The 16,183-nt window shown below is 38.7% G+C and overlaps 1 protein-coding gene across 14 annotated transcripts in view; it reads left to right on the forward strand.

Moving 5' to 3' along the window:
• Window positions 1-16,183, forward strand: part of ATF7IP2 (activating transcription factor 7 interacting protein 2) — a 73,274-nt gene that overhangs the window by 51,319 nt on the left and 5,772 nt on the right. For 3 of the 14 annotated variants that reach the window (XR_007472059.1, XR_007472056.1, XR_007472058.1), the window contains exons 10-11: window positions 14,678-14,880; window positions 15,131-15,315. The exons of 6 other annotated variants lie outside the window; for them this stretch is intronic. Coding sequence is in view for 2 of the 8 variants with exons in the window: in XM_049699102.1 (XP_049555059.1) it covers window positions 14,678-15,060 (383 nt within the window). In the remaining 6 variants the exon portion in view is untranslated. Of the gene's footprint in view, window positions 1-14,677; window positions 15,316-16,183 lie in introns of those variants that run through there. 5 more of the 14 variants (XR_007472060.1, XR_007472061.1, XR_004483523.2 and 2 more) reach the window with 4 other exon arrangements.

A 16,183-nucleotide genomic window follows, 5' to 3' on the forward strand; every position in this document is an offset into this window, starting at 1 on the left:
CACTTTTTTCCTTAACCATAGCAATACTGGCTGTGAGAGGATGCTAGGGCATAACATGAAAATGCAGAGGGAGAGTGACAGCAGTGCCCTCTTTCTCAGATTTAAACAAAAAGAAGTGAAATAGAGTCTTCTGGGGCTGGTAATCAATCATAAGGTTTCATCTCTTAATTGCACTTGAATGTTTATGGTACTCTTGATGAAATATTTGATTCCACTTATTAGCATTAGTAAATTAATATTTAAAAATGGAGATTACTACAGGAACTATATAGTCCAGTTCATTCTCTGATCTCAACTGTGGATCCAAACAAAGGTTGGAACCATTGGAATCTTTAGGCACCCCATGATAGAATCAAAAAACCCTTCAGTTTCCAATTTCATGAAGATTAGAATGAATTAAAAAATGAAATTGGAGTCCATAATGAAGTATCATTAATGATTAACAATTTTAACATTAATATTAACAATTAAGATTACTAAATATTTTTTAAAGTACACGATACAGTATTCGAGTTGCAGTAAAATAAAAACATAGATTCATTCAGTGCTTGATAAAATAAGTTATACCTGTAATGGGGTTGAGGGGGGATTCACTTTGAAATCGAGCAGTTGGAAAGATAAATCATGCCAATTCATGATGCTAACTCATGATAATGTGAATGTGAATCTGTCTTGTAAAATGTTCAGTTCTGAATAAGGGTATAGTTAGTTAGTCAGATGAAACTTGGACCGTTTCTCACATTCCCAGGCTTGATGAATGGTATCACCAACTCATCCAGTTTCTCAAGCCGGAAGTAAGAGTCACTTTTGACTCATAGATATGCCTCATTCCACTGTGTAGTCAGCTTTCAAGCTCATCAGTTGTCTCCTGAAAAGCTAACAGATGTAGTCCATATATTTCCTTATTTCAGAATTCTATCATCTGTAGTCTATTGCCATAACTTAATAACTAATATTTCTGTCCTAACTTACTGCTTTTAATGAATCTTCTAAGTTGCCACTAAAATATTATTTCCTGTATCCAAATCTGGTTATGTTTTTGTCTTTAGGATAAAATCCAAATTCTTTAACAAGATATACAAAATTCTTAATGACTTAAACCCTGAAAACGTTTCTAGATTTATCTTCTACAGATTCCTTACCTCTTCTTTGATGGCTTCTCAGTAGGTAGTGCTTCTTCTCTCCTTGCCATCACCACATATCCTGTTCTCTTTGCCAGGAGTGCTTCACCAGGCTTGTCTGATGACCCCACTTCTCATCCTTCAATATTCAGTTTAGACACTTGTGACAAACTGTTCTGGCAGAAATTGTCATCTTTGCTCTCCTTACCCTTGGTATTTTGTGCATGCCTATATTATACCTTTATTTCATTGTTTCTGTACATATCTGTTTTCCTAAAAGGACTTGAAATTCGTTTCAGCAGCATTAATGTTTTTATTAATCTGTATGTTTTCATCTTTTTAGCACAGTGCTTGGCACACAACATACGTTCCAAAAAAAAGGGTTGAATTAATGCAGATTTTCCACTAAATAGTTTTAAAAGAAATGTAAGTTTATATACTGTGAATGGGAGTGTAAATTAATCTTTCTGGAAGACATTCTGTCAATATCAAAACTTTACAAATATGCAAGCCTTGTGACTCAATTCTTTGAATAGTTACCTGAAGAAAATAAAGTATAGGGGAAATACGAAAATGTTCATTGCAGTGCTATTCATGAAATATAAAACTTTGGAAACCCTTAAAGTTCTAGGAATAAGGAATTAGTTACAAAAATTAGATTTATATGGTACAACCATATTCAACCATTAAATATAATGTTGAGGAAGTATATGTATTGATGTAAACATGTTAATAATATAACAAGAGAAAAAAGTTATAAAAGTATATATGTAGAGTCATGGTGGAGTAAGTGGGCTCAGACTTAACTTTTCTTCAGTAAACAAGTAGAAAACTAAACAAGATATAAGAAAAAATTTTTTAGATATTGCAGTACCGGACTGCAGTCCCTGAGAGAAGGGAAATGCATGAGATGAGCCCTATGGGCTGCCCCAGCTTTCTTCCTAGATTGTGGTGCACTGATGGAGATCCCAAGCAGAGAATGGCTGTCTTGCTGAGGTAAAGAGAGATTGGCATTCAGAGAGGCTGAGGCAACTGGAATGAGGGGAAGAGTACTATCAGATGAGGAAGCCACTTGGAGAAAGAGCTCCAAGAGGTTAGCATAGGAGTCCTTTTGAGTCTTTGCGGAAATATTAAGTCACACATGCAGAGTGAAATTGCATGAATCTGGGCAGAGAATGACCAAGGACCTTTACACTAAACAATTTCCAGAGCTCAAACAGCAGTGGGAAATGTTTCAGGTCTGACCAGCCATTGTGGTAGATTCTTACTGAATATACGGGTGTAAACTCATCTTAGAGCAAAGGCAACTCTAGCATTGCCCTAATAAAACCAAACTCAGAATTCAACTCACAACCATGTAAAATTCATAATATCCATCATCCAATTTTAAAAAGTCACTCGAGATATGAGGAAGAAAAATGGAATCCATAACCAGGAGAAAAATCAGTCAAAAGAAACAAACTTAGAAATGACAGTTGACAGAATTAACAGACAAGGACCTTAAAAGAACTGATAGAAGTACACTCAGAGATTTAAAGGAAAACATGAACATAATAAGAGAAATAAAAGATATAAAAGAGAACCAAATGAAATAAAAATACTTGAAGTTCAGTGAATGGAATAAATATTATTATATTAATAAATATTAATTAATTAAATGTTAATAAATATATTTAATAAATATTATTAAACACCAGAGAAAGAAAAACAAATTGGTATACTGGAAGAAATAGTACATGACTGTATAATTTGGAAAGAAACTATACAAATTAAAGAAAGAATATGAAAAGAAAAGAAAAAAGACTGGGAAAAAGGAATCAGACCTTTAGTAAACTGTGGGACAATATCAAGTGGTCTAACATACATGTATGGTCAAAAGTTTTACAAATTTAATGAAAAGTACAAGCCCACCATAACCAAGAACTTCAGTACTCTGCAGGCAGGATAAATACAAAGAAAACCACATCGAGGAACATCATAATCAGTTCCTGAAAACCAGTGATTAACAGCAACAACTTTAGAGCAATCAGAAAGACACCATATATATAAGATATATAGGGAAGAACAAAGAATGCACAGTTATCTCAATTGGAACTATGCAAAACAAATCAAATGGCATTATTAAAAGGCTGGGGGAAAATAATTGTCAACCTAGAATTCTATATCCAGCTAATATAACTTACAAACATGAAAGCAAAATTAAGACTTCTGTTTATTAAGATAAACAAAAGTTGTTGCCAGCAGACCTTCACTGTCAAAAATAAAGGAAGTTCTTCAAGCAAAGGGAAAATATAAGATGGAAAGTGGATCTACACAGAGGAATGTAACAGTATGTTTTGGAGTTTATAATTTATGTAGAAGCTAATGTATGCCAACAGTAGTGTGAAAGATGGTCAGAGGAATGGAAGTATGCTGGCTGTAAGGGTGTTACATTGTGAGTAGTATAATGTTATTTGAAGATAGACTATACGTTATTAAAGATACTAGGTACATACATACGGCAGTGCCTAGAGCAATATTTTTTTAAGTGCAAGTATGGCTGATAGACCAATAGTGGAGGTAGAATGGAATTTTTAAAATACTCAATCCAAGAGAAGGTGCAAAGAACAAATGACACTAAATAGAGAACAAATTACAGGATGGTAGATTTAAACCCAACCATATTGATAGTTAGAATAAGTACAGAGGGTCTAAACACTGCATTAAAAAGCGCACATTGTTGGACTGGGTAACAAAACAAGACCCAACTATGTGACAACTACATGATGTATGTTAAATATAAATATATGGATAGGTTAAAATTAAAGGGACGTAAGAAGATAAGCCATGCAAAAACATACAAACAGGGCTTCCCTGGTGGCGCAGTGGTTGAGGGTCCGCCTGCCGATTCAGGGGACACGGGTTCATGCCCTGGTCCGGGAAGATCCCACATGCCGTGGAGTGGCTGGGCCCGTGAGCCATGGCCGCTGAGCCTGCGCGTCTGGAGCCTGTGCTCCGCAGCGGGAGGGGCCACAACAGTGAGGGGCCCGCGTACCGCAAAAAACAAAAAGAAGCATACAAACACTAATCATAAGAAAGCTAGAGTGACTATATTATTATCAGATAGACTTCAGAACAAGGAATATTACCAGGGATAAAGAAGGCTGTTTCGTAACAGTAAAGCAATCATTTCATCAGAAAGACACACTAAACCTACGTTTATGCATATAATAGTAGAACTTCAAAATTCCTGATATAAAAACTGATCGGACTGAAATTATAAGTAGACAATTATAATTGGAGTTTCCAACACTGCCTTCTCAGTAATTGATATAATATGTAGTCAGTAAAATTTTGGAAGCCTGGGCAATACTATCAACCAACTTAACCTACTTGACATTTATAGAACGCTCAAACCCAGCCACAAAAGAATACACATTCATTTTAAGTGCATATGAAACATATCAGGTTCTGGACCACAAAACTAGTCTCAGTATATGTAAAAGTTTAGAGAACATACTCTGTATGATTACAGATACAATTAAATTAGTAATAGAAAGCTAGTTGGGAAATCCCTAGATATTTGGAAGCTAAAGATTACATTTCTAGATAACCCATGAGTCAAAGAAGAAATCAAAAGGAAGGTTTAAAAATATTTTGAACTGGGGCTTCTCTGGTGGCGCAGTGGTTGAGAGTCTGCCTGCCGATGCAGGGGACATGGGTTCGTGCCCTGGTCCGGGAAGATCCCACATGCCGTGGAGCGGCTGGGCCTGTGAGCCATGGCCGCTGAGCCTGCCTGTCCGGAGCCTGTGCTCCACAACGGGAGAGGCCACAGCAGTGAGAGGCCCGCATACCGCAAAAAAAAAAAAAAATTTGAACTGAATGAAAATGAAAACACAGCATATCAGAATCTGAGGAATGCAGCTGAAGCAGTGCTTAGAAGGAAATTGCTAGCATTAAATGTTTATAGTAGGAAAAATGGAAAGTAAAATGAATAATCTAAGATTCTACATTAAAAAGAGCAAATTAAACCCAAAGCAAGTAGATGACACTTCACTAGAGAAGATATGGGGATGGCAAATAAACACAAGACATCCTCAACATTGTTATTCATTAGGGAAGTTAAGACGACAATGAGATACCACAACACATCCACTAAAATGGCTAAAATGAAAACAACTGAAAATATACAAAGTGTTGGTGAGGATGTGGAGTGACCTGGAATTCTCATGTTTTGCTGGTAGGAGTGTAAAATGGTGAAATCACTTTGGAAGTGGTCTGGCAGTTTCTCAAAACATTAGCTATACTCTTAGCAAATGACACTATTATTCCACCTTTAGGTATTTATCCAAGACAAATGAAAACCTACATCTACACAAAGACTTTTACACAAATGTTCATAGCAATTTATTCATAATAGCACTGAACTATAAACAGTCCAAATGTCCATCAATAGATAAATAGGTTGTGGCATATCTATCTCTACAGCTAAGTACTACTTACTCAACAATAAAAATGAACAAAATATTATTATATGCAACAACATTGATGAATCTCAGAAACAAAATGTTGGGCAAAAGAATTATACATACTGTGTGATTTGCTTTATGTCAAATTCTAGAAAAGGCCAATCTATAGTGACAACAGACCTGTGATTTCATGGGGCCAGCGGTGAGAGGGATTGAGAATGTTACCAAGACCAAGTTCATACTGCTCGCTGCACAACAGGCCAATAAATCAAGAGATGAATTGTTGGGTCAAGGAATGGCGACAGCAAACCGAGAAGATGGTGGACTAGTGTCCCAAAGAACCATCTTCTCCGAATTAGAATTCAGGCTTCTTTTATACTAAAAGAGGAAGGGTGTGTGGTTGGTTGCTACAAACGTCTTGGGGCTGGAATCCTTTGTTCTTGGCAGCTAGCTGTCCAGTAGGTCATTTCACAATGTTGCTATAAACTTCCAACAAGACAAATGTTATTCTCTGTTCTACAACTTTTTACCTCTATTTAAATGGATAAGTGTTATACCTTTTAAGGTCAGGGCCTTGAGAAAGAGCTATCCTGTATATTTCAGGCTACCGGCAACATTTTTAACTTGTAGCAAAATCAATAGAATACAAAGGTTAAAGTAAAAGAAACAGATCCAATGTGGAGTCAGATTTGTTCTTCCATATTACCAGAAGGGACACTATTTGGGGTAATAAAAACATTCTGTCTTGATTTTGGTGGTGGTTTCACAACTGTAAATTTGTCAAAACCCAAAGAATGGCACATTTAAAATGGGTACATTTTGGGGACTTCCCTGGTGGTCCAGTGGTTAAGACTTCAACTTCCAATGTAGGGGGTGTGGGTTCGATCTCTGGTTGGGGAGCTAAGATCCCACATGCCTTGTGGCCAAAAAACCAAAACATAAAACAGAAGCAATATTGTAACAAATTCAAGAAAGACTTTAAAAATGGTCCACATCATGGAAGCAACCTAAGTATCCATCGGCAAATGAATGGATAAAGAAGATGTGGCACATATATACAATGGAATATTACTCAGCCATAAAAAGAAACGAAATTGAGTTATTTGTAGTGAGATGGATGGACCTAGAGTCTCATACAGAGTGAAGTAAGTCAGAAACAGAAAAACAAATGCCGTATGCTAACACATATATATGGAATCTAAAAAAAAACAAAAAATGGTTCTGAAGAAATTGGAGCAAGACAGGAATAAAAATGCAGACGTAGAGAATGAACTTGAGACATGGTGAGGGGGAAGGGTAAGCTGGGACAAAGTGAGAGAGTGGCATGGACATATATACACTACCAAATGTAAAATAGCTAGCTACTGGGAAGCAGCCACATAGCACAGGGAGATCAGCTCGGTGCTTTGTGTCCACATAGAGGGCTGGGATAGGGAGGGTGGGAGGGAGACACAAGAGGGAGGAGATACGGGGATATATGTATATGTATAGCTGACTCACTTTGTTATGCAGCAGAAACTAACACACCATTGTAAAGTAAAATTATACTCCAATAAAGATGTTAAAAAAAAAAAAAAAGGTCCACACCAAAAAAATCTAAAAAAATAAAATGGGTACATTTTATTGTATGTAAGTTATATCTGAATAGTTAATTTTTAAATACAAACTTTAAAAATCATGTCTATCATATAAATATTTACATAAGTGGACGTGCGTCTACATGTGCATATACATGCAGCAAAGGATCTGAAAGGTCAAACACCAAAGGGGTAAGTTGAGACCAGAGGCCACAATTCTCACCTAGCAGTTTAATGAGGAGGAACTTTAAAATAATCGGGTACTGGCTCCTGTTGCTTTGAGAATACAAAGTGCTAAAGTAACCATTACTGGACTTCCCTGGTGGCGCAGTGGTTAAGAATCCACCTGCCAATGCTGGAGACACGGGTTCGATCCCTGGTCTAGGAAGATCCCACATTGCCGCGGAGCAACTAAGCCTGTGCGCCACAACTACTGAGCCTGAGTTCTAGAGCCCGTGTGTCGCAATTACTGAGCCCACGTGCTGCAGCTACTGAAGCCTGCGCACCTAGAGCCTGTGCTTCACAACAAGAGAAGCCACCGTACTGAGAAGCCCACGCACCACAGCAAAGAGTAGCCCCCACTCGCTGCAACTAGAGAGAGCCCATGCGCAACAGCCAAGACCCAACACAGCCAAAAAAATAAAATAAATTTTAAAAAGTAACCGTTACTCATTTTTATATAGATAAGGGTAAAAGCTGCAGAGTATTTACAAGACATTGACATTGGTGACACAAAGGATCTAAACATAAACTGGTTTGGGATAAAAATCCTGTTTTATCTCTTATCATAAAGTTGAGTTTCTGTCTTAGCCTGTTTTAATTTGCCAAGGGCTTGTTGACTTACTACCTTGAAAGAAGGAATGTTAGTTATGGGAAGTTATATCTATTAGAATTTTTTTTTGTATGAAACTGTTCACTTGAAAATTTAAAGGAGGTTATTTGTACCAGCTCTTGTGCATTGATTAAGCTGCAGATTATGATTTCACAAATTTAGTTCTAATTAACCAGTTATAAAAAGGGTGTATAGATTCTCCTACAATTTGTAATTTTTAAAATTTATTTCTTATACAGCAGGTTCTTATTATGTTTTATACATATTAGTGTATATATGTCAATCCCAATCTCCCAGTTCATCCCACCACACCCCCCCACTTTCCCCCCTTGGTGTCCATAGGTTTGTTCTCTACATCTGTGTCTCTATTTCTGTCTTGAAAACAGGTTTATCTGTACCATTTTTCTAGATTCCACATATATGCATTAATATATGATATTTGTTTTTCTCTTTCTGACTTACTTCACTCTGTATGACAGTCTCTAGGTCCATCCATGTCTCTACAAATGAACCAATTTCATTCCTTTTTATGGCTGAGTAATATTCCATTGTATATATGTGCCACATCTTCCTTATCCATTCATCTGTCGATGGACACTTAGGTTGCTTCCATGTTCTGGCTATAGTAAATAGAGCTGCAACGGACATTGTGGTACATGACTCTTTTTTTTTTTTTTTTGCGGTATGTGGGCCTCTCACTGTTGTGGCCTCTCCCGCTGTGGAGCAACATGACTCTTTGAATTATGGTTTTCTCAGGGTATGTGTCCAGTAGTGGGATTGCTGGGTCATATGGTAGTTCTATTTTTAGTTTTTTAAGGAACCTCCATACTGTTCTCCATAGTGGCTCTATCAATTTACATTCCTACCAACAGTGCAAGAGGGTTCCCTTTTCTCCTCACCCTCTCCAGCATTTGTTGTTTGTGGATTTTCTGATGATGCCCATTCTAACTGGTGGAGGTGATACCTCACTGTAGTTTTAATTTGCATTTCTCTAATGATTAGTGATGTTGAGCAGCTTTTCATATGCCTCTTGCCCATCTGTATGTCTTCTTTGGAGAGATGTCTATTTAGGTCTTCTGCCCATTTTTTTATTGGGTTGTTTGTTTTTTTAACATTGAGCTGCATGAGCTGTTTATATATTTGAGATTAATCCTTCATCCGTTGGTTCATTTTCAAATATTTTCTCCTATTCTGAGGGTTGTCTTTTCGTTTTGTTTATACTTCCCTTTGCTGTGCAAAAGCTTTTACGTTTCATTAGGTCCCATTTATTTATGTTTGTTTTTATTTCCATTACTCTAGGAAGTGGGTCAAAAAAGATCTTGCTGTGATTTATGTCAAAGAGTGTTCTTCCTATGTTTTCCTCTAAGAGTTTTATAGTGTCCAGTCTTACATTTAGGTCTTTAATCCATTTTGAGTTTATTTTTGTGTATGGTGTTAGGGAATGTTCTAATTTCATTCTTTTACATGTAGCTGTCCAGTTTTCCCAGCACCACTTATTGAAGAGGCTATCTTTTCTCAATTGTGTATCCTTGCCTCCTTTATCATAGATTAGTTGACCATAGGTGCATGGGTTTATCTCTGGGCTTTCTATCCTGTTCCATTGAACTGTATTTCTGTTTTTGTGCCAGTACCATATTGTCTTGATTACTGTAGCTTTGTAGTATAATCTGAAGTCAGGGAGTCTGATTCCTCCTGCTCCATTTTATTCCCTCAAGACTGCTTTGGGTATCCAGGGTCCTTTGTGTCTCCATACATATTTTAAGATTTTTTGTTCTAGTTCTGTAAAAAATGTCACTGGTAATTTGATAGGGATTGCATTGATTCTGTAGATTGCTTTGAGTAGTATAGTCATTTTCACACTACTGATTCTTCCAATCCAAGCACATGGTATAGCTCTCCATCTGTTTGTGTTATCCTAGATTTCTTTCATCAGTGTCTTATAGTTTTCTGAGTACAGGTCTTTTACCTCCTTAGGTAGGTTTATTCCTAGGTTTTTTGTTGCAATGGTAAATGGGATTGTTTCCTTAATTTCTCTTTCTGATCTCTTGTTGTTAGTGTATAGGAATGCAAGAGATTTCTTTGCATTAATTTTGTATCCTGCAACTTTACCGAATTCATTGATTAGCTCTAGTAGTTTTCTGGTGGCATCGTTAGGATTCTCTATGTTAGTATCATGTCATCTGCAAGCAGTGACAGTTTTACTTTTTTCTTCCAATTTGTATTCCTTTTATTTCTTTTTCTTCTCTGATTGCTGTGTCTGGGACTTTGAAAACTATGTTGAATAATAGTGGTGAGAGTGGACATACATTTGTTGTTTCTCATCTTAGAGGAAATGCTTTCAGTTTTTCACCATTGAGAATGATGTTTGCTATGGGTTTGTTGTATATGGCCTTTATTATGTTGAGTTTCCCTCTATGCCCACTTTCTGGAGAGTTTTTATCATACATGGGTGTTGAATTTTGTCAAAAGCTTTTTCTGCATCTATTGAGATCATATGGTTTTTATTCAATTTGTTAATATGGTGTATCACACTGATTGATATGCCTATATTGAAGAATCCTTGTATCCCTGTGACAAATCCCACTTGATCATGGTGTGTGATCCTTTTAACTTGTTGTTGGATCCTGTTTGCTAGTATTCTGTTGAGGATTTTTGCACCTATATCCATCAGTGATATTGGTCTGTAATTTTCTTTTTTTGTAGTATCTCTGGTTTTGGTATCAGAGTGATGGTGGCCTTGTAGAATAAGTTTGGGAGTGTTCCTTCCCCTGCAGTTTTTTGGAAGAGTTTGAGAAGGATGGGTCTTAGCTCTTCTCTAAATGTTTGATAGAATTCACCTGTGAAGCCATCCGGTCCTGGATAGTCCTGGACTTTGGTTTGTTGGAAGATTTTTAATCACATTTTCAATTTCATTACTTGTGATTGGTCTGTTCATATTTTCTATTTCTTCCTGGTTCAGTCGTGGAAGGTTATATCTTTCTAAGAATTTGTCCATTTCTTCCACGTTGTCCATTTTAATGGCATAGAGTTGCTTGTAGTAGTCGCTTATGATGCTTTATATTTCTGCTATGTCCATTGTAACTTCTCCTTTTTCATTTCTAATTTTATTTTATTTTATTTTATTTACATCTTTACTGGAGTATAATTGCTTTACAATGGTATGTTAGTTTCTGCTTTATAACAAAGTGAATCAGTTATACATATGTTCCCATATCTTTTCCCTCTTGCATCTCCCTGCCTCCCACCCTCCCTATCCCACCCCTCCAGGCGGTCACAAATCACCGAGCTGATCTCCCTGTGCTATGCGGCTGCTTCCCACTAGCTATCTACCTTACAGTTGGCAGTGTATATATGTCCATGCCTCTCTCTCGCTTTGTCAGAGCTTACCTTTCCCCCTCCCCATATCCTCAAGTCCATTCTCTAGTAGGTCTGTGTCTTTATTCCTGTCTTACCCCCAGAATCTTCATGACTTATTTTTTCTTAAATTCCATACATATGTGTTAGCATACAGTATTTGTCTTTCTCTTTCTGACTTACTTCACTCTGTATGACAGACTCTAGGTCTATCCACCTCATTACACATAGCTCAATTTCGTTTCTTTTTTATGGCTGAGTAATATTCCATTGTATATATGTGCCACATCTTCTTTATCCATTCATCTGATGATGGACACTTAGGTTGTTTCCATCTCTGGGCTATTGTAAATAGAGCTGCAATGAACATTTTGGTACATGAATCTTTTTGAATTATGGTTTTCTCAGGGTATATGCCCAGTAGTGGGATTGCTGGGTCATATGGTAGTTTTATTTGTAGTTTTTTAAGGAACCTCCATACTGTTCTCCATAGTGGCTGTACCAATTCACATTCCCACCAGCAGTGCAAGAGTGTTCCCTTTTCTCCACACCCTCTCCAGCATTTATTGTTTCTAGATTTTTTGATGATGGCAGTTCTGACTGGTGTGAGATGATATCTCATTGTAGTTTTGATTTGCATTTCTCTAATGATTAATGATGTTGAGCATTCTTTCATGTGTTTGTTGGCAGTCTGTATATCTTCTATGGAGAAATGTCTGTTTAGGTCTTCTACCCATTTTTGGATTGGGTTGTTTGTTTTTTTGTTATTGAGCTGCATGAGCTGCTTATAAATTTTGGAGGTTAATCCTTTGTCGATTGCTTCATTTGCAAATATTTTCTCCCATTCTGAGGGTTGTCTTTTGGTCTTGTTTATGGTTTCCTTTGCTGTGCAAAAGCTTTGAAGTTTCATTAGGTCCCATTTGTTTATTTTTGTTTTTATTTCCATTTCTCTGGGAGGTGGGTCAGAAAGGATCTTGCTGTGATTTATGTCATAGAGTGTTCTGCCTATGTTTTCCTCTAAGAGTTTGATACTTTCTGGCCTTACATTTAGGTCTTTAATCCATTTTGAGCTTATTTTTGTGTATGGTGTTAGGGAGTGATCTAATCTCATAACTTTTACATGTATCTGTCCAGTTTTCCCACCACCACTTATGGAAGAGGCTGTCCTTTCTCCACTGTACATTCCTGCCTCCTTTATCTATTTTGTGTGATATGAGAATTGCTACTCCAGTTTTCTTTTCATTTCCATTTGCATGAAATATCTTTTTCCATCCCCTTACTTTCAGTCTGTATGTGTCTCTAGGTCTGAAGTGGGTCTCTTGTAGACAGCAAATATATGGGTCTTGTTTTTGTATCCATTCAGCCAATCTGTGTCTTTTGGTGGGAGCATTTAGTCCATCTACATTTAAGGTAATTATCGATATGTATGTTCCTATTCCCATTTTCTTAATTGTTTTGGGTTCGTTATTGTAGGTCTTTTCCTTCTCTCATGTTTCTTGCCCAGAGAAGTTCCTTTAGAAGTTGTTGTAAAGCTGGTTTGGTGGTGCTGAACTCTCTCAGCTTTTCCTTGTCTGTAAAGGTTTTAATTTCTCCATCAAATCTGAATGAGATCCTTGCTGGGTAGAGTAATCTTGGTTGCTGGTTTCTCTCCTTCATCACTTTAAATATGTCCTGCCAGTCCCTTCTGGCTTGCAGAGTTTCTGCTGAAAGATCAGCTGTTAACCTTATGGGGATTCCCTTGTGTGTTATTTGTTGTTTTTCCCTGGCTGCTTTTAATATGTTTTCTTTGTATTTAATTTTTGACAGTTTGATTAATATGTGTCTTGGCATATTTCTCCTTGGATTTATCCTGTATGGGACTCTCTGTGCTTCCTGGACTTGATTAACTATTTCCTTTCCCATATTAGGGAAGTTTTCAACTATAATCTCTTCAAATATTTTCTCAGTCCCTTTCTTTTTCTCTTCTTCTTCTGGAACCCCTATAATTCGAATGTTGGTGTGTTTAATGTTGTCCCAGAGGTCTCTGAGACTGTCCTCAGTTCTTTTCATTCTTTTTTCTTTATTCTGCTCTGCAGTAGTTATTTCCACTGTTTTTATCTTCCAGGTCACTTATCCGTTCTTCTGCCTCAGTTATTCTGCTATTGATCCCATCTACAGTGTTTTTAATTTCATTTAATGTGTTGTTCATTGTTGCTTGTTTCATCTTTAGTTCTTCTAGGTCCTTTTTAAATGTTTCTTGCATTTTGTCCATTCTATTTCCAAGATTGGGGATCATCTTTACTATCATTATTCTGAATTCTTTTTCTGGTAGACTGCCTATTTCCTCTTCATTTGTTAGGTCTGGTGGGTTTTTATCTTGCTCCTTCATCTTCTGTATGTTTTTCTGTCTTCTCATTTTGCTTATCTTACTGTGTTTGGGGTCTCCTTTTTGCAGGCTGTAGGTTCATAGTTCCTGTTGTTTTTGGTGTCTGTCCCCAGTGGCTAAGATTGGTTCAGTGGGTTGTGTTGGCTTCCTGGTGGAGGGGACTAGTGCCTGTGTTCTGGTGGATGAGGCTGGATCTTGTCTTTCTGGTGGGCAGGTCCACGTCTGGTGGTGTGTTTTGGGGTGTCTGTGGACTTATTATGATTTTAGGCAGCCTCTCTGCTAATGGGTGGGGTTGTGTTCCTGTCTTGATAGTTGTTTGGCATAGGATGTACAGCACTGTAGCTTGCTGGTCATTGAGTGGAGCTGGGTGCTGGTGTTGAGATGGAGATCTCTGGGAGATTTTTGCCATTTGATAGTATGTGGAGCTGGGAGGTCTCTTGTGGACCAGTGTCCTGAAGTTGGCTCTCCCACCTCAGAGGCACAGCACTGACTCCTGGCTGCAGCACCAAGAGCCTTTCATCCACACGGCTCAGAATAAAAGGGAGAAAAAGTAGAAAGAAAGAAGTAGTAGAAGTAGAAAGAAAGGAGGGAGGGAGGGAGGGAGGGAGGAAGGAAGGAAGGAGGGAAGGAAGAAAAAAAGAAAGAAGATAAAGTAACATAAAGTAAGATAAAATATAATAAAGTTATTAAAATAAAAAATAATTAAGAGAAAAAAATTTTTAAAAAAAGATGGACAAATGGTGGAAGCAAAGCTATACAGACAAAATCTCACACAGAAGCATACACATACACACTCACAAAAAGAGGAAAAGGGGAAAAAATCATAAATCTTGCTCTCAAAGTCCACCTCCTCAATTTGGGATGACTCGTTGTCTATTCATGTATTCCACAGATGCAGGGTACGTCAAGTTGATTGTGGAGCTTTAATCCGCTGCTTCTGAGGCTGCTGAGATTTCCCTTTCTCTTCTTTGTTCGCACAGCTCCCAGGGGCTCAGCTTTGGATTTGGCCCCGCCTCTGCATGTAGGTCGCCGGAGTGCGTCTGTTCTTCGCTCAGACAGGACGGGGTTAAAGGAGCAGCTGATTCAGGGGCTCTGGTTCGCTCAGGCCAGGGGGAGGGTGGTCCATGGAGTGTGGGGGGAACCTGCGGCAGCAGAGACCGGCGTGACATTGCACCAGCCTGAGGTGAGCCGTGCGTTCTCCCGGGGGAGTTGTCCCTGGATCCCGGCACCCTGGCAGTGGCAGGCTGCACAGGCTCCCCGGAGGGGAGGTGGGGATAGTGACCTGTGCTCGCACACAGGCTTCTTGGTGGCGGCAGCAGCAGCCTTAGCGTCTCATGCCCGTCTCTGGGGTCCGTGCTTTTAGCCGCGGCTCGCGCCCATCTCTGGAGCTCCTTTAAGCAGCACTCTTTTAATCCCCTCTCCTCGTGTACCAGGAAACAAAGAGGGAAGTAAAAGTCTCTTGCCTCTTCGGCAGGTCCAGACTTTTCCCAGATTCCCTCCCAGCTAGCCGTGGTGCACTAACCCCCTGCGGGCTGTGTTCACACCGCAAACCCCAGCCCTCTCCCTGGGCTCTGACCGAAGCCCGAGCCTCAGCTCCCAGCCCCGCCCGCCCCAGCAGGTGAGCAGACAAGCCTCTCTGGCTGGTGAGTGCCGGTCGGCCCTGATCCTCTGTGTGGAAATCTCTCCGCTTTGTCCCCCGCACCCCTGTTGCTGTGCTCTCCTCCGTGGCTCTGAAGCTTTCCCCCTCCGCCACCTGCAGTCTTCGCCCGGGAAGGGGCTTCCTAGTGTGTGGAAACCTTTCCTCCTTCACAGCTCCCTCCCACTGGTGCAGGTCCGGTCCCTCTCCTTTGGTCTCTGTTTATTCTTTATCTTTTGCCCTACCCAGGTACCTGGGGGGTTTCTTGCCTTTTGGGAGGTCTGAGGTCTTCTGCCAGTGTTCAGTAGGTGTTCTGTAGGAGTTATTCCACGTGTAGATGTATTTCTGGTGTATCTGTGGGAAGAAGGTGATCTCTGCGTCTTACTCTTCCGCCATCTTCCCGGAAGCCTCTCTAATTTTATTGATTTGAGTCCTCTCCCTCTTTTTCTTGTTGAGTCTGGCTAAAGGTTTATCAATTTTATTTATCTTTTCAAAGAACCAGCTTTTAGTTTTATTGATCTTTGCTATCGTTTTCTTTGTTTCTATTTCATTTATTTCTGCTCTGATCTTTATGATTTCTTCCCTTCTACTTTTTGTGTTTTGTTTGTTCTTCTTTCTGTAGATCCTTTAGGTGTAAGATTAGATTGTTTGAGATTTTTCTTGTTTCTTGAGGAAGGATTGTATAGCTATCAACTTCCCTCTTAGAACTGCTTTTGCTGCATCCCATAGGTTTTGGATCGTCATGTTTTCATTGTCATTTGTCTCTGGGTATTTTTTGATTTCCTCTTTGATTTCTTCAGTGATCTCTTGGTTATTTAGTAATGTATTGTTTTTCCTCCATGTGTTTGTG

This window comes from Orcinus orca, chromosome 16 (assembly GCF_937001465.1).
Source record: "Orcinus orca chromosome 16, mOrcOrc1.1, whole genome shotgun sequence".
Classification (NCBI taxonomy): domain Eukaryota; kingdom Metazoa; phylum Chordata; class Mammalia; order Artiodactyla; family Delphinidae; genus Orcinus; species Orcinus orca.